The 27971-nt window shown below is 36.1% G+C and overlaps 2 protein-coding genes across 2 annotated transcripts in view; one reads left to right on the top strand and one right to left on the bottom strand.

Annotated features, from left to right (window-relative positions):
• Positions 1–14: 14 nt before the first annotated feature.
• On the top strand, positions 15–17188 carry LOC137399800 (crooked neck-like protein 1). The gene is made up of 16 exons (XM_068086024.1): positions 15–123; positions 660–744; positions 855–944; positions 1112–1174; positions 2288–2463; positions 4202–4331; positions 4474–4622; positions 5537–5678; positions 7192–7353; positions 9938–10138; positions 12293–12433; positions 13040–13279; positions 14267–14368; positions 15436–15594; positions 16050–16142; positions 16898–17188. Exons 2-16 carry the CDS (start codon positions 682–684, stop codon positions 17024–17026), a joined length of 2040 nt encoding a protein of 679 aa, XP_067942125.1. The 5' UTR covers positions 15–123; positions 660–681; the 3' UTR covers positions 17027–17188.
• The window catches only part of LOC137399798 (E3 ubiquitin-protein ligase HACE1-like), a 23701-nt gene continuing 12791 nt past the window's right edge, over positions 17062–27971 (bottom strand). Inside the window, exons 9-18 of the mRNA XM_068086023.1 lie at positions 26779–26935; positions 24179–24266; positions 23332–23529; positions 22115–22352; positions 21654–21850; positions 20790–20921; positions 19903–19998; positions 18069–18139; positions 17617–17730; positions 17062–17366 (exon numbers count right to left, since the gene is read on the bottom strand). Coding sequence (XP_067942124.1) covers positions 17267–17366; positions 17617–17730; positions 18069–18139; positions 19903–19998; positions 20790–20921; positions 21654–21850; positions 22115–22352; positions 23332–23529; positions 24179–24266; positions 26779–26935 — 1391 coding nt within the window. The 3' untranslated portion in view covers positions 17062–17266. The remainder of the gene's footprint in view (positions 17367–17616; positions 17731–18068; positions 18140–19902; positions 19999–20789; positions 20922–21653; positions 21851–22114; positions 22353–23331; positions 23530–24178; positions 24267–26778; positions 26936–27971) is intronic.

The following is a 27971-nucleotide window of genomic DNA, read 5'->3' as shown; positions in this document are numbered from 1 at the left end:
AATATATTGGTGTCATTATTCCTGTGATTATTGATGTTTCTAAGTTTGTGTTACCTGTTTAGAGCAATATAAAGGTCGAATCCAATAACCAAGATTATCAAATCTGACTTGGTCTAGTAGTGGGTAATTCCATTTTGTATAATATACAACATCCTGCATCCGAATATCCCTCTATGTAAAATGTGCTATTTAATATTTTAACCTTTTGCTAATGCGTAGCCAAGTATTCAATTTTTTGATTACAATGGTTAAGAAATAGTCATCATATAATCAGTAGGATTCTAAAACTGGCCAACCCTAGACATCCGCGAATACAACAAAGCTAGTGATCGTCACTTTTCAGGTTCACTTTTTGTTTGCAATTTTTGCTATTGTGACTTTGGTGTGAACACAAAACATATTTTTCAAATTGTTCAATACATGCTTTAAGTTGTGAAACATTCATTGCAGTCAATCCTACACGTGCTGTTAGTGTCACTTCTGCCAGTTTTCAGGGCTGGTGAGAGATCAAGTGGTGACGTGTAAACATGCAAGAAGATCTCATGTTAAAACAATCGTTTTTACTTATATTACCTATTAGTGTTAGATATTACATATTGCCATACCTAGCATCTATTACTGCTATTCACACGTTTATGTGATCCCATCGTTGATTACAGGTAGGGTAGATCGGTAGTCACAATGGATGCTTGGGATGAATTACCAGAGGAGAAGAAAGGCAAAGGGCCACCAAAGGTGGCTAAGGTAAAGCCCAAATATATGAGTTTTTTACCATATTAAATTTGCTATTAACAAGGACATCATTAAACAGCCTGTCGAATTGCTGACTAATTATATGTTTTCTTCTGATATAGGTGAAGAATAAGATGCCTGCTGGTGTCCAAATAACAGCTGAGCAGCTGCTAAGAGAAGCCAAGGAGAGAGAATTAGAACTTGTTGCACCGGTAATACGTTAATAACTTATTTAATATTTGAAACGTTCGATCACAGAGATATATGAAAGTATTTCAGCTGTTGCGGTGTGTGATTCTAAGTAAGACATTGTTACAGCTGAGTAAACATTGAGGTGTTGTGCGTGTATAGTTCTTTACCAATGGTTTGTTTTTTCCAGCCCCCAAAGCAAAAAATCAGTGACCCAGATGAGCTGAAGTCATACCAACTCAGGAAGCGAAAGGTGATGTCTAAATTTAGTAATTTTCAAGCCACTAGTTTATGTGTTTCCAAAAATATGAAGCTTTTTTGCTCAAGTTTGATTAAAACTCTCTCTAAACAATCACTGATGTTGCAATGTGCGAGATTCGTTTTTGTCCCGTAGTTTATCGTTAGAAATGTTTGCTATGGAACCACTTAAAAATCGCTTTTTCTTCAATCATGCTCAGGTTGTTGGAGAAGTTATTCAAAGAAAAAATTCTTATTTCTGCATTATAACTTTCAGATTTTTGAATATGATTAGTTAGAAATAAAAAGGACACTCATGCCATGTTTCTTATCGTTCTTATATCTTCTTATATTGCTAATGTGAACATCGAAGCAAAAATCCAATACCAACACATTACATCAAAATGAGATAATTTTATGCATGGGATTCAAATTTATTCTAACACTCAAAGTTTGGATGTTTGCCAAATTGTGACTTGTAGTACTTGGCAGCTTTATAAACAGCAATTAAGTACACTCTATGTAGAGCTTCGCTATATGGTAATCTAATTGTTTGATGGTGATTTTGACGGTAGACAATTTAAAAGCTGCCACCATTTAAAAAATGTTACCAATCGTATTTATATGATTGGTGATGATATGATCTCTTTCAACATTTATTTTATGTGTTATAATTAGAAGACTAGAAGGCCCATACGATTTAGTTTAAGTATCGCTCACTCTGAAAATTGTCAAGTGTGAGATAAATCGCCATTACACAATTATATCGTTTATAAATTTATGATATAATTGTGTGGCGCTTTATCTCACACCTGACAATTTTCAGAGTGAGCGATACCAAAACTAAAACCCCATATACACTCATTCCATGGTCTTTCATGCACACACAGGCATTCATGAAATAAATGTTTCTAATTATCACGATCACAAAACAGTTTCGTATTAAATTAAAATATACAAATTAATATTAACAAAATTTTACAAGTTTTTTTACATAATAACAGTATCACGATATTTCTCTAATCCTTTATAAATGGACCATTCACGATATATCGTGGTTCAATATTGAAAATTTACAATATCGAATTGTATGGTATTTTTGAAATCGCGAAGCTGAAACTCTCTGTAGGGCTTTGAAGACAACATTCGTAAGAATCGATCGCTCATGGTCAACTGGATCAAGTATGCGCAGTGGGAGGAGTCACAGCAGGAGCTGCAGCGCGCTAGGTCTGTCTATGAGCGAGCACTCGATGTTGACCACCGTACCATCACCGTCTGGCTTAAATACGCAGAAATGGAGATGAGGTTTGTGTTCTTTTTTACTCGGATCTTGCATTGTTTGTGTTTTATGCCCTCAAAAGCATTTGACTAGCGGTGGAAACTTTATGTATTTGTAAATATAATAAAATTGTTCATTATTCCTTTGCGTTCATTTACTTAGAGAAATGTGTAGTCTGTTATTATAATGCAAAACATGTAAATAATATTTTTATAATATTTTAATTCAAATGTATTAGTATTTTATTTTTTCAAGTTTACTAAATATACAGAAAATTACTTTTTGTTAGTTAGTATATCTACTCAACGATTGAGTTTTTTAGTTAGCATTCTAAATATATATACTATATCATATTAGCTTGCATTTATGTATATAAATTCATATAAAAATTCAAACTGACTTTACAAATAAATCTTATTATGGTATAACAATTATTTGCTAAATCTGTTGGGATTTCAACTTTTTTAAATTCAGAGATGAATTATTTGTTTTTGTTATATCACTATATATACTTATATTATATTACTTGTTATATCACTATATACTTACCTAAGTATTTTATTTAAGACTTTATATGATAGGAAGTTTCAGCTTCTGAAACCCTGGGAAGAGTTTGCAAAAATCTAATAGAGTTTAATACTTTTAGCTTACTAGAGCATAACTGGTTAGAGCGAGATATTTTACTTGTACAGCAGGCGCTCCTACAACGTAAATTATCCATTCCAGGAATGGTTACGTTATAGGGAATTTACGTTATAAGACCAGCAAAATACCTGTAAATTGCCTAATCCGTTCCAAGATTTTTCCAAACTTTTTTTTCCAACCAAGATTTTTCCCCTTTGGCTATACAAGGAAAAACTAGACAGTTTTTTAATTGATTGGCTGTACCGTAACTGCAGTGTTATTAGTTTGCATCGAGAACTTTTCTCCTTTTTCTGATTAATCTCACTGGTTTTATAGACTATGGTTGCGATATAGACTATCATTACTTATTTTACAATAGGTCAAGATATTTAAAATATTTTACAATATTTTACAAGAGGAAATGCACATCTTCTACGTCCATCTACAACGATATATTTATTTTCTCTAGCCAGCAAGGTGTATTCTGCAAGGTAATACTAATAACAAATATTTTATACGCCTACAATAAAGCAAAACAAAAATATATTTTTATTATAAAAAGAGGGCGTTTACTTGCTCTCTGTCTATGTGTATCTAGGGGTAATGGCTAGGATAAAACATAACTTCCAATGATACTCCAACTCGTGACATACAGATTGGCAGACCGACGCTGTAACGCCTGTGTCAATAGATCGCCTTCAAGTATTTATGAACAATTGCGCAGCTACCCTATTCTCTGTTTTGTGGACACATCTGATGAACTATCATGATGAACAAAAATGTCATGGAAGTTGTATGTGTAATAGATATAACACTATCCATACATGATTTTTTCTCTCACAAGTGCGGCGAGATTTGTTACCACTCAAATCGAATTTGAGAACTTGCCCTAACTGGACACTTTACTTTATATGAAATATTTTATGTAATACAAAGCAAAAACTTTGCATAAATTTTTTACGTTATCTGGAATTTGCGTTATAATAAGTATACGTTATAGGAGTGTCTACTGTATGTGTAATTGGAGTCACTTACGTTACATCTCTAAGTAAGATCGCTAGGTTTTTATAGGTCATCAGCACTGTTACGATAAATTAATAAACTAAAACGACTTTATCGAGTGTGTCCGCTTGCTTCTAGAGCTCGACAAGTGAACCATGCGAGGAACATCTGGGACAGAGCCGTGACCATCCTGCCAAGAGCCAACCAATTCTGGTACAAATACACTTACATGGAGGAGATGCTGGGCAATGTCGCAGGATGCAGGCAGGTCAGTTTCGTTTAACCATACATGGTTATCATGTTTTTCATGTCTTTTTCAATAATTGTAGTTGTAATAATAATAGTAATAGTTGTAAAAACAACGGACACTTTGATCATTTCATAACTTGACATCTGGCATGAACTCGCAGGTGTTTGAAAGATGGATGGAGTGGCAGCCTGAGGAGCAGGCCTGGCAGTCCTACATAAACTTTGAGCTCAGGTACAAGGAACTCGACCGAGCAAGATCAGTGTATGAAAGGTTTTGTCTGGTCCATCCTGAGATTAAGAACTGGATTAAGTGAGTACTATCTCTCACGATTGGTCTCTCCGTAAACGCTTCACATTTGTCTTTCAAGTTTGAGACATTTTTCTTTGGCATTTTTAAGTTCTTGGCCACCTTTGATCTTTATATATCTGCTGGATGTTCCTTTTCACATATCCTTTATTAATTCTACCTCATTTTTCAGAGTTGGTCAATTAAAATCAAATGATGGTTTAAAATCATCCTAAAAACTCATGTTTGATGATTTTTCCACTTTTTTGATTTTTTCCATGTTAAAGGCTGTGATTTAAATCATCCTAAAACATCATGTTTGATTTATTTTCTTCAGAAGTTTCCCATCTCAAAGGCTGACCCCCCAAAAATGGGACTTATAGAGGGGTCTACTGTGAATATGAACTGCACAACTTGGTCAAAATAAAAATAACTTTTAATAAATTAAATTGATGCAAAGTTGTTTTGTTATGTCGGTAATGTTTTTATGTGCACACTTCAATAAAATAATATTATGTTAGCGGTTATGAAAAAAAGCTGGTAATTGATGTTTTCAAAAAATCTGATTTAAAATAAAAAATTCCGATATAAATAAAAAGATCCGATTTTATAACAAAATCATGATTTTTTCCAACCCTGTCATTTTGCAATGTCATTCACTTCCTTACCTCCTGTCAATGAGCTCTGCAAATCGCTTGTAGTTTGTGATCAACTTTTATCCAGCTTCTGATCACCTCTGCTGTTTCCTTGTGTCCTTTGTATCAATCAATCAGGATTGATGAGAAATTTTAGTGCTATAAATGAAGTCTAGTTACTTTTGGCATCATGTAGTTTCCAATGTGTTTTTGGATTTGCCCCTCTGGTTTTTTTTAAACTGTACCTTTGTTGTCCAATTGATAGCAAGCCGACGTTACTTTATACATGTATTTCGATTTCAGGTACGCTCGGTTTGAGGAGAAACACAATTATATCCAGAGTGCACGGAGTATCTATGAACGAGCAGTGGAATTTTTTGGGGAAGAGAACATGGAGGAGTCACTCATCATAGCCTTTGCACGCTTTGAAGAAAACCAACGAGAGGTAAGGCGTTAGGTTCTTGAATTTACTTTCTAAATGCACAATATCATTCATTTGATATAACCACTCTGATATAACCACTCTGATATAACCACTCTGATATAACCACTCTGATATAACCACTCTGATATAACCACTCTGATATAACCACTCTGATATAACCACTCTGATATAACCACTCTGATATAACCACTCTGATATAACCACTCTGATATAACCACTCTGATATAACCACTCTGATATAACCACTCTGCGTTCCGATGTAGTAGTCGTAGAAGTTGTTAATTGTATTCTTTAAGCATAATGCTGCTAATCTTAAGGTTTTTGGTCTAAAGGATTTTAATCTTAAGACTTAGTCCAAAGGTTGTTAATCTTAAGTTAGTCTAAATGTTGTTAATCTTAAGTTAGTCTAAATGTTGTTAATCTTAAGTTAGTCTAAATGTTGTTAATCTTAAGTTAGTCTAAATGTTGTTAATCTTAAGTTAGTCTAAATGTTGTTAATCTTAAGTTAGTCTAAATGTTGTTAATCTTAAGTTAGTCTAAATGTTGTTAATCTTAAGTTAGTCTAAATGTTGTTAATCTTAAGTTAGTCTAAATGTTGTTAATCTTAAGTTAGTCTAAATGTTGTTAATCTTAAGTTAGTCTAAATGTTGTTAATCTTAAGTTAGTCTAAATGTTGTTAATCTTAAGTTAGTCTAAAAGTTGTTAATTTTAAGTTAGTCCAAATGTTGTTAATCTTCAGTTAGTCCAAAGGTTGTTAATCTTAAGTTAGTCTAAATGTTGTTAATCTTCAGTTAGTCTAAATGTTGTTAATCTTAAGTTAGTCTAAATGTTGTTAATCTTAAGTTAGTCTAAATGTTGTTAATCTTCAGTTAGTCCAAAGGTTGTTAATCTTAAGTTAGTCTAAATGTTGTTAATCTTAAGTTAGTCTAAATGTTGTTAATCTTAAGTTAGTCTAAATGTTGTTAATCTTCAGTTAGTCCAAAGGTTGTTAATCTTAAGTTAGTCTAAATGTTGTTAATCTTCAGTTAGTCTAAATGTTGTTAATCTTAAGTTAGTCTAAATGTTGTTAATCTTCAGTTAGTCTAAATGTTGTTAATCTCAAGACTAAGTCTAAAAGTTGTTAATTTTAAGATTTATAGTAATGCATTCGATGTTTATTCTGACCTTATTAAGCGTTTTTTTACTCCTTTTAATCGCGCCTGTACATGAGAAATTGCTATCAAGCCTTCTTTTGGTTACACAAATTTTTATAATTTGTGATACCAAAGCAGGATGTTGGATCGGTGTATGAATTATTGAGTCTTTGAGTTTTTTCTGAATTCTTGGACAAGTTATGAAGTGTGTCCTATTCTGTTCTGCACTCTTGTAAATACTGCGGCTTATCACTTTTTAGATTTGTTTACATAAAAGTTTCGCATGTTTGAAGTTCTCCAATGTTTACTAAGAGTTTTAAGATTTTGTTGGTTTGACATGTGGTGGGATTTATCTGTCCTTGTATAGGTTGTTTTTGCAGCATGACCGTGTGCGAGCCATCTACAAGTATGCTCTTGACAAACTGCCTAAAGAGTCATGTCAAGCTATATACAAGAACTACACAATACATGAGAAGAAATTCGGAGATCGAGCAGCCATAGAAGATGTCATTGTTAGCAAACGGAGGTTTCAATACGAGGAGGTGAGATTAAAAACATTTGTAACAATCAAAGATCGTGTTAAGATGCTACTTACGGCAATGCGTACAGTCATGTATTGAATATGTAGAATGCACTCATCTAGAGCATGTATGTAGGTTATGTAGGATATATATGGCCGGTACAGTAAAAAGTGTGCAATGGAAAAAATAATGATAGGTGAGGTAGAACTAATGAAGTACACAACAGTAAGGAGTGACCTATTATTTTATGAGCGAAAACTAACCTCTCTCTACCAAATCAAAATAATTATTTCAGTTTCCTGTTTCCTCCAATACATGCTATAAATATCAGTTTGATACTTGGAACACTCTGATAATTTATCATATAAAGGTTAGACACTATAATCGTTTAGGTAGATAACTGAGATGGATAACCAATAGTTTTACACACAGAAACTCCTAAAATGAATTTTCTTAGGATTTCAGTCTACAGCAAGTCAAATGATCTTCTCAACATCTCTGGTTGGGATTATGCAGCAGATACAATGTAATCTTCTCATTTGCTAGTCAATATTTACATTCAACATGCTTTTATTACCCTAGGACACTTATATTTCGCTAGTATTTAGTTTCGTGAGTAGCACACAGAGTAAAATTTCGCTGCAACTTAATTTCGCAGCTCTGATGAGTGCGAAAATATAGTGATGTGAAAATAAATACAGTGGAACAAACAAATTAGATTCCTCAGGTCCGGTCCTCTAGTAAAAAAAGTTTTTATATTTGCGACTAGTTTGTATTTGTAACCCGCAGGTATAAATGTATGGCAGAAATCGATAATTCAACGTGATCGCTTGCTGCCATTTGTTTCTTGGACTATCAATGACGTCTCGGTCCTTTCCGTCGTGAGCGATATGGTACCAATATTAGATCTCAAGTATTTATAGCAAGCGATGGCCATGGCACGTTTTGAGTTCACAATATTTCAAATTTAAAAAAAATCAAATACAGTACATGTCTCATAAAAAAGAAAATAGATAACAACCAACATCACAACCAGAACTGTATAACATGGTTGGACCTGGTGAGGGTTGTTATCGTTTTTGGTTGGCAGTAAAATTCATCACTACAATAAGTATTATTTAATTGTATGACTTCACCTACCAGACTTTCATTCTCATCAGTTACAAATTCGGTGACTAAACTGATATCATCATCTTCTTCGTTTGTCTTGGCTTTTCCAAAAAAACTTGTTATCTTAATTTGCTTTGCCATGCTGCTCATTCGGTGTATTAACGAATTTACTAGAAATTTCCCAATGAGCTCAATCACACACAAAATTATCTGCATTTCTAATATCACGATTTTGTTGTGGATATCAATGAACTACAGGGCCGTATTCCCTTGGACAGCTGACCGGCTAAGACGCCCCAACTTTTTAGGAATTTCATAGTCCAATGGCTATAGAAAGGTTTTTATCGCTGTAGAATATCACTCTATTCGAAGCCATAGATACAAACATCAACTTTTAGTAGTTCTTAGGCGTCATTATTATCTTCATCAGCGGCAAAATATTCTTGTTAACGACTTTTATAAAGGTTTTCAAAATATCAAGTTTTAGCAAACATCTGCTTGCCCATATCCTACTTAATGAACTTGAAATAAAATCGGCAAAAATGATCTTTGTTAAAACGCTTAAAAGAAAAAGATGTCTTCTTTCTGAGCTTTTTAACTGCATACAAGTTTTGCCTGTTTTAATTTTAAAACGTTTTGTCAGTCACATCAGCTAAAACAAAGCAAATCTCAAAAAATAGAAAATGTTGATACTTGCCAATAAAATTTTTTAAAACTTCACGTGAGAGGCCCGGCTGAGGCCCTACATAAGAGAAACCTGTTGGGAGCTTACAGCACCCCCCCCCCCTCCTTCTCCACGCCCCAGATGTTCATAACTAGTCGTCTAACATTAGCCCCCCAACTTGCAACCAGTGAATACAGGCCTGTGTAGAACATAGCTATTTAATTTCGAATTTTCGCTAGTTCGTTATGATAGTTTAGTTTCGCGCATGAATTTTTCGCGTGATGATGACTCCGCGAAAACGCGAAAGTTAGATGCCGCGAATACTTAAGTGTCCTAGGGTAATGTATTGCATATGATGCAGTTAAACTGAATGTAATATGCCTTCTATTAATGTATCGCATATGATGCAGTTAAACTGAATGTAATATGCCTTCTATTAATGTATTGCATATGATGCAGTTAAACTGAATGTAATATGCCTTCTATTAATGTATTGCATATGATGCAGTTAAACTGAATGTAATATGCCAAATATCCTAGAAGTTCTAATTGATCATTGAATACCTGGTAACAAATTACTCATCGATTTGTTCCTGCCAGGCTGGCAACTTTTATTCATCAACTTTATATAAAGTAAAATGAACTTCAGTAAAACAGATTGATTTACTCAGTTATTATCAATATTACCTGTAAAGAGTTTGGAATTGATTGTTAGCAGGGAGTAAACATTGAGTAATTCCTGCGATTGTATGTGTCCATTTAGTTTGATTCACCGAATTCCTCAATTTTGGAGATCACGTCACTTTTGATTCAACCTTTTCACACTTGCAGGAAGTCAAAAAGAATGCCTTTAACTATGATGCATGGTTTGATTATATTCGACTCATGGAAAATGATGGCACAGTTGAGCAGGTGCGAGAGGTCTATGAGAGGGCCATAGCAAACGTACCTCCGACGCAAGAGAAGAGATTTTGGCGGAGGTATATCTACATTTGGATAAACTATGCTCTGTATGAAGAGCTTGAGACACAGGTGATTGATATTAGATATTACCTAGTCACATGGACAACCGAAGCCAGGGTAGCTCTCTGGTTTACAATAAATATTACTTAGTCAGAGGTACAACCAGTGTCAGAGTAGCACTATGGTTTACAATAAATATTACTTAGTCAGAGGCACAACTGGTGCCAAGGTATTTCTATGATTTACAATAAATATTTCCTAGTCAGGTACAACCGGTGCCAGGGTAGCTCTATGGTTTACACTAAATATTACCTAGTCAGAGGTACAACCAGTGTCAGGGTAGCTCTATGGTTTACAATAAACATTACCTAGTCAGAGGTACAACCGGTGTCAGGGTAGCTCTATGGTTTACGATAAATATTACTTAGTCAGAGGCACAACCGGTGCCAGGGTAGCTCTATGGTTTACAATAAATATTTCCTAGTCAGCGGTACAACCGGTGTCAGGGTAGCTCTCTGGTTTACAATAAATATTACCTCGTCACAGGTACAACCAGTGCCAGGGTAGCTCTCAGATTACCGTGAAGCTTTTATTTGAACGCCACCTTTATTTAACCACCGCCTCTAGTAGAACGCCACCATAGAAAAAGGGTTGAAAAACACAGTCCCACCCTTTAATTGAATGCCACCTCTGTTTGCTCGCCACTTTGACGTTCTTTGATCTTTACGAACCTATAATAGAAAGTGATCAGTAGAAAAGTGTTCACAAAATATGTAGTATTAATAATGGTTCGGTTTCATCAATAACAGTTGATTGTTTCATTGTGGCAGTAGAGGTTGCAAGGATTATAGTGACGATGTACCAAAGAAGATCTGTCTTCGCAATCATCAGAACTACACTAAATCAGGTCTAAATCATATCCATTGTTTTCACATGCGTCCATAAATGTGGTTTATAATCTTACCTGAAGACTTAGAAACGTTTTGATGAATGATGTGAATACTCCTCAAGAACACGGTACGACGTAATAGCAGCCATTGTTATGGCGTATTCTAACTTTGAAATGTTAAAAACGTCTTTAGAAATTAAAAGCGTTATGTCCATTTTTGAACTCCAAAACTTTACGGCTTTTCCTTTAAAACTGTGAAAGTGACACCATTAAAATATTAATAACAGTACCCATGCCAATATTTTATGATCAAAGTGGTTCCTTGCTCAACTTGGTCTGATTCTTCATTGTATTTGAGAAACGGTTTAGCAAAACTGCATTAATGTCGATTTGCTCGAAGGAAAGTGCAAAATCTAGGCGACATGGCATTGCTTCCCTGTGAAAGAGTTAAATTTATCTTTCCAAAATTCTCCCAAATTCAAAGTCAAAAAATACAGCGCCACCCTTTATTTGAACGCCACCTCCTGAGTAAACTTTTTTATAGGGAAAGGGTTGAAAAATAGTGGTTTTATGGTAACACTAAATACTACCTAGTCACATGTACAGTCAGTGCTAGGATAGCTCTATGATCAACACTAAGCATTACTCACTCTCATGGACAACTACTGCCAGGATAGCTCTATGATCAACACTAAGCATTACTCACTCTCATGGAAAATCAGTGCCAGGATAGCTCTATGATCAACACTAAGCATGACTCAGTTTCATGGACAACCAGTTCCAGGATAGCTCTATGATCAACACTAAGCATGACTCAGTCTCATGGACAACCAGTTCCAGGATAGCTCTATGATCAACAGTAAGCATTACTCAGTCTCATGGACAATCAGTGCCAGGATAGCTCTATGATCAACACTAAGCATGACTCAGTCTCATGGACAACCAGTTCCAGGATAGCTCTATGATCAACACTAAGCATGACTCAGTCTCATGGACAACCAGTTCCAGGATTGCTCTATGATCAACACTAAGCATGACTCAGTCTCATGGACAACCAGTTCCAGGATAGCTCTATGATCAACAGTAAGCATGACTCAGTCTCATGGACAACCAGTTCCAGAATAGCTCTATGATCAACACTAAGCATTACTCAGTCTCAGTGACATGTATTATTAGTGGTAGGTTAGCTCTTTTCTTTTAGCCAAAGCCACATAATTTTTTGTAGGCCTCTTTTCTGTTCGGAAACCCTCAGCATGCAGTAGGTAAGCGCTGTCGATGGAATAACAATACTTTTGTCGAATGCCTTATGAATATCTGCTACTGGTTTATTATAGGACATGGAGAGAACGAGGCAGGTTTACACGGCATGCTTGGATTTACTTCCACATAAAAAGTTTACATTTGCAAAAATATGGATAATGTTGGCGCACTTTGAGGTACGGCAGAAGAACTTGCAGGCTGCCCGAAAGACTATGGTTAGTGCTAACATATCTAAGTTCTGATTAAAATACAAGTATAAATTACATACTGCTCCTGAAGAAATTTTTTTTAATGCTTGTATGAATTAGTACGATCCATTATTGCAATATACAATACTAACGGAATGCCCGGCGAATAAAATAGTTACCAAACGAATTTGAGTAACTTAAGCTAGTAACTTAAGCTAGTCCAAATCTTTACTATAATAAGGGCAGTGTCTGAAGCAAGCCTAATAATCGTTATGTTAATGATCAAGTGTGCTAGTAATAACCAATAATATTTTGCTAAGCGCTGTGAGCGTGAATATTTTATTCGATGTAATAAATATGTTCACAGTTATTCATTGCGATGGCAAGTGGGATGCGTAGTCTAGTGGTTTTAGCACGCCTGGCTGTAGACCTGGAGGTTTGAAGTTAAAATCCAGTGTGAACCGGATTTTTTGTTCCTAAAATATTATCGCTGACCAGACTTTATATTATGACAGACCAACAAATAGACAAACGACAATATATGGATTATATATATACAGTATATATATGGATTAGTTGATCAATACATTTTGTTATTGGTTTCTAGAACAAAAGCCTGAATGATTTTTACAGGGTGTCGCAATTGGTAAATGCCCAAAGGACAAGCTCTTTCGCTCGTATATCGAAATGGAAATACAGTTGAGGGAATTTGAACGATGTAGAATCCTCTATGAAAAGTTTCTGGAATTCAACCCAGAGAATTGTCTTACCTGGATAAAATTTGCCGAGCTAGAGACAATACTCGGAGAGACCGAGAGAGCTCGGGCTATTTATAACTTGGCCACTCAGCAGCCTAGGTTGGACATGCCAGAGGTGAGTGAAGAGTGACAGTCTTTAGCAGGTGCTTGTATGCCTGTTTTACCGGATATACATAGGTCGAACAATTAATATTCTCTATTGATTAGCCTTAGAGGCATACAGCAGGTATATTTTCAATTGATTACCGTACTTTTCGGACTATTAGCCGCTATTTTTTCAGATGTTTTAAGCCATGCGACTTATTTAGAAGCTGCGGCTATTCTGTGGTTTTTCTTTGACCGCTAGGGGTGTACTGCAGCTATGCTGTGGTTTTTCTTTTACCGCTAGGGGTGCACTGCAGCTATTCTGTGGTTTTTCTTTTACCGCAAGGGGTGCACTGCAGCTATTCTGTGGTTTTCTTTTACCACTAGGGGTGCACTGCAGCTATTCTGTGGTTTTTCTTTCACCGCTAGGGGTGTACTGCAGCTATTCTGTGGTTTTTCTTTTACCACTAGGGGTGCACTGCAGCTATTCTGTGATTTTTCTTTCACCGCTAGGGGCGCACTAACCGGAATCTCCAGTTAGTGCGCCTCTTGCAGTGAAAGAAAAAATGAAACAGTGCTTAACGGTACTGTTTCGTTAGGCACTGAGTTAAAAACCAGCGGTTAATACGGAACAGTGCCGATAGGCACTGTTCCGTATCAACTAGCAAAGTTGCTGTCGTGTTAAAAAGTGCTGCTATGAATTTTGCGGCCTATTCAAAAGGTGCGGCCTATGTATTGTTTTATTATTGGTTTTTTAAAATAAATCAGATGCAGCTTATATAGGGGTGATGTTAATAGTCGGGAAAATACAGTGTGTGTATCATTTTACTACTATTGGCATGTATTATGGCATAAGTTACCTAGCAGGAAGGATGTTGTTGGAGGTTTGAGTTGAACTCTGTGTGAACTCTGCATTGAACTCTGTCTGAACACTTTTATATCAATGTCTGAATAGATTTACTATAAATAGTAAACTACTAACACATTGCAGCGATGAAATAAGACTTCCTGTTATCAGGTGCTCTGGAAGAGTTACATAGACTTTGAGATAGAGTTGGAGGAGTATAACCGTACTAGAGAGTTGTATCAACTGCTATTGGAGCGCACTCACCATGTCAAGGTATGCTACGGATAGATGAGCTGGCTCATGTTGATACATACTATAGGGAGTGGTTTTTTATTATATTGTGGTAGGTGCCATGGTTTGAATACACAGTGTAGCATGCAGAGCCATGGTATGGGGACATGTTGTAGTATGCAGAACTGTTGTCGGATATGTTGAGACACACAAAGCCATGATCTGATGACATCTAGTAGCATGCAGAGCCGCAGCATGGTGGCATGTTGTAGCACGCCTAGTCATAGTATAGAGGCACATTTTTGGACGCTAAGCTATAATGTGATATGCTGCAGTTTGAGCAGCCCGAACAAGCTCTGATTTAATGACATACTAGTACCCTGACAGTCTAGTGTGCCTGAGAGATGTAATAACTATAAGCACCGGTGTAATAACTATAACCACAGTTATTCCGATAATTTCGCGCAGGTGTTAGAGTGTCAGTCTAACAAGCTGAATGCGCAATGCAATATTTTTCCCAACCAACCGTGGCTTTGGACAGCCAAATAGGTGTACAGATACGAGTCTTATTATAGTAAAGGCTAGCGGAATGCGCGGTGTTGCGCGGGTATTAAAAATCAGCTTATAAACTGTGACAGGTAATGTAGTTGCTTGCCATTAGCCTGGCACATTTCCAATGGCTATTTTAAGTAAGCTAGTAATCTATTACTAAACTTACTAATAACAGCTGTGAGAGCAAACATAAAATGGTATTGCGCCGTAACGGAGAGTGGTATGCGTATTTTTACCCACATATATCGCCCGATGAATCCATCGATCTCGAGTAGCTCAATGGTTTATCATATCGTCTGGGGAATGGGAGCTTCCGAGATACAAATTTTTCCTTCCACGATTTTAATAGCTATAGCTAGACACACAAAATCACACACAAAATTTGGGATTTATACACATAGATTTGTGATATGCAGAATCATAATATGAAGACTTGGCTCATTTTGCTAGGTAGGGCTATGTTGAACCTGGTTAAACGAGCAGGCATTGCCTTATAAGGAGTTTACCTATTTGTATTGCTGTACACGTACATCAATGTGTATTTGTTTGATGGGAAGGTATGGCTCAGCTATGCACAGTTTGAGATGACAACTGGGGAAGAGGACAGTGTGAGTAAGTCCAGAGATGTCTATAAGAAGGCCAACAGTAGGCTGAAGGAAAACTTGGATGCTAAGGAGGAGAGGATGATGATACTTGAGTCATGGAAGCAGCATGAGGTCAGCTGGCAGAGGGCTACACACTTTATAGCTTTCTTGCTGGAGTATATGCTCAACATAGTTTTATTGTTGATGTGCAATTGTAAGCTACATAGCTTTATTGCTAGAATTTAATTTCATACTGCATAGCTTGAGTTCAGTTTCATCCTACATAACTTTGTTGCTAGGATTCAGTTTTATACTATATAGCTTTCTTTTTAGAGCTCAGTGTCATACTGCATAGCTTTCTTCTTAGAGTGCAGCTACATACTGCATCGATTTCATGTTAATACAACTCCTTTGTTATATAGCTTTTTGCTAGTAATATAGTATCACCTTATAACTTTACTGATAGCATGCAGTGACACTTAGTATTGCTCTATAGCTAGTATGAAGCTGTACACTAGATCGTACTGATGTTATCTAGATATATGACTCTTATGGGTGAATGTTTTTACTGATTATATCAATTTCAGTATGATTACGGTGATGAAGAAAGCCAACAAAGTGTAAATAAATTGATGCCTAAAAAGGTGAAGAAACGACGAAAGATTACCGCTGATGATGGGGTAAGTTAGGCTTGTTTTTTTACTCTGACTATCATACGGGAGGGTCTAGTAGAGCCCCCTGTCTACATAACATTACGCCGGCACTCTTGTCTTTTTATTGCTTGCTGCATCATGCTTTTGTGATGTGAAGTACTTGCTATAGTAGAAAGATTTTTTGTATTCGGCTATTGCCTATGTGGAAAGAGATGCTTCTTTCTGACCAATTGTGTTGAGATGTTCTGTTTACTTACTGAGCTGTAGACCTGCTGGTGGCTACATACCTATAGTATCATTGACAGCGTCTCTCTATCTTCATGTACACAGAAGATAGAGAATACTAATATGTATTTAGTATATATTCGTAGTTACTACAGTCTACATAGAGTCATGAGCTTATCTCTATAGCTTACTTTCGTGTACTCAGCTACAAGAATGTTGGAGTGTAATATGCTATTTATGTCCTCGTAGGCTGATTGTCTTAGCATAAAGTCATTCTTAGTTTTTCAGGCATAAGTTGGGCATTCTTGGGCATAGAGTTATGCTGCTCTTTGTTGATGTAAAGCTAGGCTGTTTGCTTTGATGTTGACATGAAGTTCTATTATTATTGTTATAGAAATTATTTCATGTTACCATGGTGTTGTGTCATGCTCTGCTATCGTGTCCGCAGTTATTGGAAAAACCAGAGTTATAGGCAATTCCATAGAGTTATATTATAGCAATAACAGTCAGGATAGTATGATTCCTTTGTTTACATCACTCCGCTGTCCCTCCTACAGACAGATGCTGGCTGGGAAGAATATTTTGACTACATATTTCCTGATGATGCAAGTGCTCAGCCAAATCTCAAGCTGCTAGAGAAGGCCAAGCAATGGAAACTTAAAAAGCCAGAAGAAGCAGATGAATGAATTCAAACATATTGTCTGACACAACGACTCCAATGTGACTTTTTAAACTACTTTTATTAAAAATATGTAAATAAATATATACTATTGTATATCTTGTAGATAAAACCATTCATGGTTATGAAATATAAAATTTATTTATATTCTGCATGAAAATATATAAAAATAGAGAGACAAGGGAATAATACAGTTGGCAGCAATTTGCAGTAGATGGACGGGTAAAATAATGATAAGTCAAAGGTATTAGGCAACTTGAAAGCCAGTGCAGCTGTCTATAGAAAGCTTAAGGTACTGTCTTAATTCTTCCTTGCTCTGATAGACTGGCAGCTTGAGCATGTTGATACTGCAAAAAGTTAACAAAAACTTTGTGAACCTATAATGAATAGTGCTTTAAACTTTCACATTCTATTTCATTAGAAAAGCTTTAACAGGTAGTAAAATGTATTTGTCAAAAAGAATCACGCAATAATGCTCAAGTGATAGGTGGACAAGGAGATACAGTAAAAGATGTGGTGGCTGCGAGCTGCAACAGTATAAAATATCACATTTGATTTTGCAGCAATGTTTCTTAACCATATTGAACATAAAATTACCATGTGCTTGAAGTTGGCAGACGCTTCGTAACTGTCTCAACCTTGCTTATGGTAAACTTTTGTTCACCATCTCCACCCCGCAGATGGCCAAATCCACCAAAAGGCACCCGTGAACTAAAAAATATTTTATGTAAATTAATGACAGTGATTTATACCAGATTGCACCACAAGGATATACTTATACAGAATTTTGATTAGTTGACTTCCAAATAAGGTAGTCTTTCACATACACAGCTGCACACCCCTACACATACCTGCACACCCCAGTCAACGTGTCAACTACCTGAGCGCCCCAGTCAACGTGTCAACTACCTGAGCGCCCCAGTCAACGTGTCAACTACCTGTGCACCGCAGTCAACAAATGCTTGAGCAAATGCATTAGACTACAGACATAATTTTTCTTTCATCTTTGGCATGAGTACAGAATGCAGGTATGCAGCTGTAATACACACCTTCCAGTTGAAAACTGAAGGATTTGTACCCTCTCCTCTCTATCCATCTCCAGTAATAACTGCCAGAACCACTGCAAAGAATACTCTAAGTATTACAACGAAGAAAAGTAACTCAGATGACTTACAGAGAAAATCCTAGCTCTTAACGTTTCTATTCTGAGAGGTTGTTATCGGTCTTTAGTTGGTCAAGTATGATATCTGATTGCTTACTACAAGCAGAGGCTGTGTATGTTTTTAAGAGCCATGTGGCACCAACAATGTCTCTGTGATCTTGGCTAGACTTCCCTGAGCCCAGTGGCAAGGGAACCTTGACAACTGGTGACATGATTAGTTGATTTAGCCATTGATTCATCTTCCGGCCTTCTTTGGCGGAGAGCAACAAAATTGAAAGCCCTTTCTGTCACCACCAATCTGTTGTTTACAGGTCAGGCAGTGTATATCACTAGATTACCACTATAACGCTATAACGTCTGTGTTTGGGTTTATTGACAGAATATCGATAACCTAAAATGGATGCTTCAACAGCAGCTCTACAGCTTATTCTAAATTGATGGGGTATCAACTTCTGTTATGCTAAAATTCACAATTTGCTCAAAGTCAAGGTCAACACATATATATTGGCTGACGAATTAACAGTTAGATATAACAAACCTTTTTACAATAAACTAAAGCAACTTAATTCAAACACTGAATATGAAACAGTAAAAATATTATGCTATATAAAAAAATATAACATGACAAAAGTAATAAAACACATAAAATCAAATGCAAAATATCAATGGCAATCATTTCTTAAACAAATTTAAATAAATTACACATGCTTATTTTACTTTTTATCATTTTTTATATGCTTGTTTAATTGTTTAATTTAAACTTCAACTTAATTCTAAAAACTTATAAAGCATTTAACACACTAATACTTACAATATTTGCTATTGCCTTGTAGACCAAATACAATTTCTCTTTGAGGCAGATTTAGCAGGAGTTTGTCTCCCCATGCTCTGGGCAATTACTACTACTATTAGTCACAATCCATATGTTTGCTGGAAAGCAGGCAATGGAGTTATGAGACGCAATATGAGTAAGATTTTGTATTAGGTATTAGGTCAAACAGAGCAAAAGTTGATCGGAATCAAAAAACAGCATCTCACCGGTAGCGAACCTCCACCAACCAGTCAAGAAGCTATCCACATTAATCTGCAGGATACGTCAGCTGGCTAATCCCATGATCACTCTCAACACATCTTGTCATAACTCCTTAATCTTGTCTATCATATATTTATTATCAACAGTGCTGTCCTTCTCAAATACCAATTGATATCTTAAGGCTGGCTAACACTATATCACCGTTTTTCGGGGTTAATCACGCAATACTTCAGTGATCGTCTGTAATAACATTTTAACCACTTTAACAAAACCATCCACATTTGCATCAGCAAATAATCGGTGTTATAGCGTATTCATTATACAATACAGTCGCGGAGATGATGTAACACTAGTCCCGCAGCAACGTTCTTGAAAGAAAATATAGATCAAGCAAACCGCAACAGCCAATCACCATCCCCGAAGTGGTGCACATTGCACAAGCTGTTGTGGATGCACAGCGAACCATCAGGAAAGTTTGAAAGCCACAATCTTTCCCGACGTATTCGTTGCCTTTGTGATGCCATCTGTTTATGGTGCACATAAGCGGCGAATAATCGCCGAGAGTACAACTCCTACATATGACGATATAGTGCGAACCAGCCTTAAATAAGCAACACTTATGATATATGTACAGTAGATAATGGTCCAATCGAAGTGGGCTATAGCAAAATTTTAAGTCTTAACTGACCTGCACAGTGCTGTCCTCTTCTGAGAATCCAATGTAATCCGTGTTCTGTTTCCAATCACCTACGTCTATATCTGGTAGGCCTGACATGAGCAGTTCCTGGACAAATGATAACATGGCTCAGCAATAATCAACTGAACATTACAGATACGATGGCACCAATGGGGCCACCTTTAGCCGGTCTTGACAAACTGTTGTTTTTGCGGAGTTGTCCCCCGTCGAGCAGGTGAGCAACACAACAGCTTGTCACAAGACGTACTGCACCTGATGCATCAGCTGCACTGAAAGGGAGTTGTTCTCTTCCGTCTATGCGGCTTGGCTGCGATGTTATGGCGGTCGCTCCATTGGTAATCATAATGAATTTCGCGCAAAAACTTATGTAGAAAAAAATAAGATCACAACGTTTAACCAAAGACCGGTCTCTGTTGTAAACGCTAGTAGAATTTAAGAATAAAATAAATTGAAAATAAAATCTATAAGAACAAATAAAACTGACTGATACAGAAATAGAAATAAAACTGACTGAGCGCACAAATAACGACATGATTAGTCGCTGTTGTTGCCTAAGTTCTTAAGTTCTACTAAAGTTTACCGCAGAGACGGGTCGCTGGTTAAACGTTGTAATCCTATTTTTTCTACATAAATTTTTGTGCAAAATCCGTTATGATTACCAATGGAGCGACCGCCATAACATCGCAACCAAGCCGCATAGACGGAAGAGAACAACTCCCTTTCAGTGCAGCTGATGCATCAGGTGCAGTACGTCTTGTGACAAGCTGTTGTGTTGCTCGCCCGCTCGACGGGGAAAAAACTCCGCAAAAACAACAGTTTGTCAAGACAGGCTAGGCCACCTTCAGATGCTAATGAATGAGGCAAACAGGGATACACACCAGTTCGAACTCATCAAATATATGGACAAGCCTCTCGGGTATGAACTTGTGGAATCCCTGGAGGAAACTGTTGATCTGTGGCTGAATAGACCTGGTCATGCGCAATTCTGTGACTAGCTGGACATACTCTTTCTACAGATACATTGAGAATATGTTTGAGTTCAAGCAGAGTCAGCAGTCAGCAGGATTATATACTATAATAAAAAGTATATAATAAACAAGTTACAATAATTTATTGCAATTATCTATCTAGATGTGGAGAAAAAGTCGAGCAGCCAACGACGAGGTCATTCAGTCAAGCGGAACATGCTTTCCGAGTACACCGCCAATTAGATGTCGACCAGCTAAGCAAGACAAATAGGGTGAAGCTTAACTAGAGAGACTCGTACACAATGGTACCGCTTACCCATAGACAACGGAGCAGCTGCGCTAGTGTATTACAGTTGCGTACTGCGCTATGATTGTATTTATGTACAAATATATCTCACGATAAGCTACGACCACTTATTATGGCTAACAGAGTTGGTGGCGATAAGTTCAATGCCCAGACTTCCAAACGAACTGTGTTGCGGATTGGCTGAAACCTAAGCTTTATTACAAAAAACCTACTTGTGCTAAAATGTTCTTTTTTAAATAACATAGTATTCTGACATTCGAATCTGCAGAAGTAAGCTTACTTCAACCGAACCTAAAATATCCAAGGAGTCAAACCAGACTGAACCCAAAAATAACCGGAAAGTCAGACACCGAAATTTTAAGAAAACTGGTGAAGCAGACAAGGTTGAAGCTAGCAACCGAAAGGTTAGCCTGACAGCAAATACTCATTTGTCTAAGTAGTAACCAAGAACAGGCTAATAAAGGCACCTTATTCTCCTCAGTGACTGGCAACTTGGAGCCGTCTTTCTTTAAAGCAATCATTTCTTGAACTCCAAATGCATTGTTTTCAACAGAAAAGGTCAAATCAAGGTTGAGGTCGGTGATATCGTTGTCTAAGATCCATTGGAGGTTACGGGCGTACTCCGGGTCTATTGACTCGACATCTCGATAGTTCACAGGAATGCCTACAAGTGATGAGTAACACTATTTCAGCTGCGGATAAAAACGAGTGTATGTTACAGTCCAAGCATTGAAAGCTTATAAATTGTAATCGTTATTTTTATGTTAACAACTTGTTAACATAACAACTTGTTAACGTGGATAATAATAAACAAAGTTCTGTCTAAAACTCAACTAAAAAATAAATGTTTTTACTACAAATAGATCTTAGTCAACATTAATATGCTAGACTATCACAACTGAAAGGAGGAAGACACTTCAAAAAATACCCAAAATGTGCTTGTAGAAGCTGCGGGTGAAGTAAACGCTGACGAGCTGCTTGTGGTAAATGGCGAGTCCAATAATCTGGCCTGCAAAGTTGAAGTAGTTGAGGTGGTCAGGGTTGACGTGAGACAGAGGGTTGGGCTGGAAGGTGCTGCCATCTGGCGAAACAGTAAATAGTGCGTAGTCAGGGTTGAGAAGCTCTTGTGAGAGAGCGTCGAACCAATCCTTCACTACACCCTGTCCCTAAGATTAAAGATAGACAGCATTACGAATAGTTCAAAATGTGAAAGAACATAATAGATGTGATATGTGTTTGGAGAGGCATCCATTAGATAGATGCAGAGATAGACGGCTGTACTAGAACAATAAATGAAATATGATATAATACATATATGTAAAATAAAAATCTTGGAAATTAATACTAGAATAAGACTGCTATATATAATTAGAGCAACATAAATATAAAAAATAAAATGGTTTTACAGAGTATTGCTGTTTTTCCTTGTCAGCTACTAAAAGTTCCTTGGACTCTCTAGCACCTGAGAAGTGCCAGAGAGTGATGAAAATTCATTAAATCTATTTGCCATTCTACATTTAGTAATAATCTATATATACATTTCTTAAAGTTTGCGGATATGTGTGTAGTTCCAGCTATAGCTATTTAAACCTTAGAATAAAGAATCCGTAACGCATATGATTTGATCTCAGATCCTCCGCTTCACCAGTCAGAGTCTTAACTAATTCAGCCCCACAAGCTTGATAGATTCCTAGGCAATATATGTCGGTACATGAGAGCAAATGCGCAACGGCTTTTCGTTACTTTGCAGAGTGATGGCGTAATGTCACGAGAAGCTGGTGGTTCTTATTAGTAAGCTTACTCAAATCATCCATTGGCAATATGCCAGGCTAATAACAAGAGGTAGGCAACTCTCATTACCTCTCACTGTTTATAAGTTGATTTATAATACTCAGGCAACACCGAGTAATACAGCTAGTTACCATATATACTCATGTGTGTGCGTGTGCAATGTTTTATTGCGTGTAATATATATAAATATATATATACAGTATATATATATACAAGTGATATATTTGGAATAGAATATATATATGGCACTAATATAGGCTAAGTCACTACTATCTATGGTTGGTTAGGGGATTATATGAAGATTCCTCATAGAGTTATGACAATAGAAAGGAAATAGGCCATACGAATGCCTACCAAACCTTCCTCATCCTTAAATTTGATCATAAGATTACGCTTTAGATCGTTAGGGTCTCTTCGGAGGAGCTGATGGCAGCTGCTAGTGAATAGAGAGTCACGGGCTATGAGAATGTCCTCCATACTGCCGGGTGAATATGCATCAGCAGATACACGGTACAACTGCTTGTAGAACCACTCCTTTCGGGAGACGAATGGCTGGAAATAGTCAAGAATGCAAGGAAAATGTGATGGCCTTGACTTGAGCCCTAAATTCTCAAATTGGCCAATATTAAGTAAAAGAACGCAAGGAGTGTAAGGGGGTACAAATTTATTGTTTGAGTCACTAAAAAGCTCTAGCATAAACAATACCGGTATGTTTTAATTTAAATGGGAACTAATGTGCCTTTCACATAAGGAATATTTTGAAATCAAAACAGCAAAAAACTATGAAAAAAACAGGAAAGACTCTGCTTCACAAATGGGTGCATTCAGATATGAATCACACCAAAAGGGTTGGAACTGGAACTCCTAGGCTAAACTACTAAACTGTCATGTTTCTCAGTAGAATAAAAACAATAATATAGAAAATCTCTACGAAACTCTACAACTCTTTAAAACATACTAGTAATATTGGCAAAAAGTCTCAGATTTTAAGTTCTTTCAATTATTTGCCTGCAGAAAATATGTAAGGTCGATGACATAGCAGAGTGAAAGAGAGTGGCAGAATTTTATGAACCAGCAACCACTCCTTTACGCAATGATTGCAAAAAATAATGATAGCATTTAGGTGAGAAATAATAGCCAGGAAAATAAGTAGTGATCATATGACAAAAATGTAAAAGTTGGGAAGGTTACGAATACATACCTGTATTTTGACGAACTTGAACAAACGGCTGTTGGCTTGACTGTCACTGAGCAAAAACTCAAAATGCTCAAAAATAACTTGTGGATTCCTGTAACATTCAAAGTTCATATTTTTTATTTTATTTTTATTTATTTATTTTTCACCGGCCTGATTTGCTTTGGTCAACATTGACCGGTGAAATAAAGTTAAACCATAACTGCCACGAACAGCTTTCATTGTTTTTTCATTGGTAAATCATTCAAGAATAAATGGCATAAAGTTTATTTTCTGTTTGATTTTGATCAGTGAGGCCGTTCTTTACAATTGTCAGCTGGTTTGGCGTCAGTTTGCCAGTTGTGTGGTCAACTCATTAGAAACCTGATCTCGGGTGCAACTATAACAGTAAAATAATTTACGTTATAATTATTACTTTATAATTTAATTTATAATGCAATTTGTAATATTATTTCTCTGTCATAAATAATGTTTGATTTGATTTTAAACCATAACTACCACGAACAGTTTTCATTGTTTGTTCATAGGTAAATCAGACACGCTGATTCCGATTTTGTACTCAAAATAAAGATTGGTTTACTAACTTTCAAAGTATTTTTTGTTTTTGAAGGTTTTTTACAGCGATTCATCATCGGTGTCACAATCGACGCAACAGGTACCGCCAATAAAACATGCTCATAAAAAATAAATAAATGCCCATAAAAGCGCAATTTTATCACAAGCTAGCGTTGTTTCACAACCGAGCTCATTTTGCTCGACCTTCAGCCTATTAAACATCCTGTAACAAGCTACAAGCGATGTTAAATAGTTTATCTACCTTTCAGAAAAACAGAGATTATTTTGAAGGCTGAATTTAGAAATAATGGGTTTTAAGACTCCCATCTCTATAATTCTAGATTGGACTAAACATCCCCAACTTCCGTCCCTAAAAGCTAGGCTACGCCACATATTTATGGGCGAAGCTTGTTGTGTCGATTGCGACACCGATATTGAATCGATGTAAAGAAGCCTTCAAAAACAAAAAATACTTTGAAAGTTAGTGGACCAATCTTTATTTTGAGTCCAAAATCGGAATCAGCGCGTCTGATTTACTAATGAACAAACAAACAATGAAAACTGTTCGTGGCAGTTATGGTTTAAGATCAAATCAAACATTATTTATGACAGAGAAATAATATTACAAATTGCATTATAAATTAAATTATAAAGTAATAATTATAACATAAATTATTTTACTATAATATAGTTACACCCGAGATCAGGTTTCTAATGAGTTGACCACACAACCGGCAAACTGACGCCAAACCAATTGACAATTGTAAAGAACGGCCACGCTGATCAAAACCAAACACAGAAAACTAACTTTATGCCATTTATTTCTTGACTTACAGTGGTGTATGGTCACACCAGTCCATTCGCTGTATTCTTAATCACAACTTTTCTAACCATTTAAAAAAAAATTAAGTGTACTCGCTAATAATATGTTGCGCAATTAAATTTGAACTTCAATTTCACCAGGCCAAACCACGGGGGTCAAGGCCATTAGCAAGAAAGCTCTTTGTACTAAAAGAGTTGGTTTTTTCATTGAACTTCACTTTCAGCTAGATATTTATGACTAGTTAATTAAACACGGTGCTAAGCACTGCCGAGCTCGTGTTTAGCCTCGTGTTTGGTTGTCATGGTGATTAGCCACTGACACGTGTTTGGTTGTCAGTGGCTAATCACCATGACAAACAAACACCAGGCTAAACCTCTTATCAACTGATATATGAAGTCAATATCCATAGAGGAAAATTGTACAAACTACATCCTGAAGTCTAATGCATGTACATAGATGACATTATATGATCTTTACAGAGTGTATGTTATGTTTATGACAATAGTTGAACAATATAGTTCAACCACTTGCTATATTACAATAGCTGTCTGTAAGTACATAGTTTTTACAAACTGAAAATTCAAACAAAGGTTATAATAATATAACAAATATAGAAGCAAATTGGTTGTTAGACCCTAAAAGAACGAAATTGATGAATTGTTGTTGCTGATCCTCCATGACACTTGGCAAATTAATTAGTATTAACAAACAATATTAACATTAATTAGTATTATCATTGTTAATGTTATGCTTAGCCGTGGAAATAAGGAGATGACTAAAATGAAAGTAAAAATTGATAAATACTGGCAATGGTAGTTGTTACGACTTGCACCTGTGACTGTTTTTTCTCTAATGAGCACTTATGCTGCAGTGTACTTTCACAAACCACATACAGCCCTACATAAAGTTATATTTCCTAGAGGACAATTAAATGTACAAATGATATCTGTGATGTTTCCTGTGGACATTTGTAATGCTTAACACAAGCAACCATTTCAGAGGATTTTTTTAGATTGCATAATTTTATGAATACTGTTCCAAAATTAGTTTGAAATTGTAATTAAATGGTAGAAAAATGTGGTGTGGTTAATTTTTTAAAATGAGTCTAATAATCAGGTTTTTTTTACATAACACTTAGCTGCAAAGTATTAGTGTAGAATAGAAGGTAAGGTAAGCAGTTAAGATAATGAAGGTAAGCAGTACACAAGGCATTATCTCTAGTTATCACCTTCTGATAAGAAACTCGACTTCCTTTTCGTGAGCGGATAAAAAACGTAGAAAAGACTCGGGAGTTGTGTCCACTTGCTGGTGGTCCAGTAATGTGATTGCATAGAAAGCCTGGAGAATGCAAGAGATTCTTGGACAGATGGTATGTAGTTCTATATCTATGAATATATAACGGAATGTGATGAAGCTCTGGTTGCATGAACTCTATTAACAAATGATACCCTATATAGTCCTATGTCTATGAACTCTGTTAACACACGATATATAGTCCTATGTCTATGAACTCTGTTAACACATGATATATAGTCCTATGTCTATGAACTCTGTTAAAACATGATATATAGTCCTATGTCTATGAACTCTGTTAAAACATGATATATAGTCCTATGTCTATGAACTCTGTTAACACATGATATATAGTCCTATGTCTATGAACTCTATTAACACATGATATATAGTCCTATGTCTATGGGCCTAATAGCAACTAAAGCTTGGTTATACATGCATGTCTGTCTAAACATAAGCCTACAAGCAAACTCTAGCTCAAGTTTATGAACCTGTATTCGTATTAATCTTTTGCACATATATAAAACACATCATTTTCTATTTCGTGACACCAACATACTACATCTACCGTCGTATGTTTCAGTTTATGAACTTTCTGTTAATACAACCTTCAAATCCACTATTCTGACTCCTCCACAATACTATTAGATTACCATCTTTGAAACACGTCTGTTCAGCTCACTTAATAATTCTTGATTTCTGTCTTTTCATTTTTTCCTTTCTTTTGACATTTAATAAAACATCATATTGTTGATGATTACTCATCAATGCCAATAAACAGTTACACGGTACATACATTGTACATACATGTGAACAAATGAAAACAGGGTCATATACTATGATTTCTACACATATGAAAGGAAAAGGTAATATATTTATTAAAGTTGTATTATAATATATATATAAAGTTAGACAATTTTTGACTAAAATTTTCTCATGGCAGTTACAATGTTGTTTTGCCAAGCGCTCGTCAGGCTGTGAAAAGTTACGGCCGGACGAGGGCCAAGTGCGAAATAACAGTGTGGCTGCTATGAGACAATTTTAGTCAAAAAACTGTTCCATGTTAATATACTCAACTAGCAGTGTTTAGAGTTTTCTATTGCAACTTAATTTCTTTAAAACGACCCA

This window comes from Watersipora subatra, chromosome 7, assembly GCF_963576615.1.
Source record: "Watersipora subatra chromosome 7, tzWatSuba1.1, whole genome shotgun sequence".
NCBI classification, from domain to species: domain Eukaryota; kingdom Metazoa; phylum Bryozoa; class Gymnolaemata; order Cheilostomatida; family Watersiporidae; genus Watersipora; species Watersipora subatra.
Note: the sequence above shows the minus strand (reverse complement) of the source record. Positions and strands in the feature narration are given on the sequence as shown.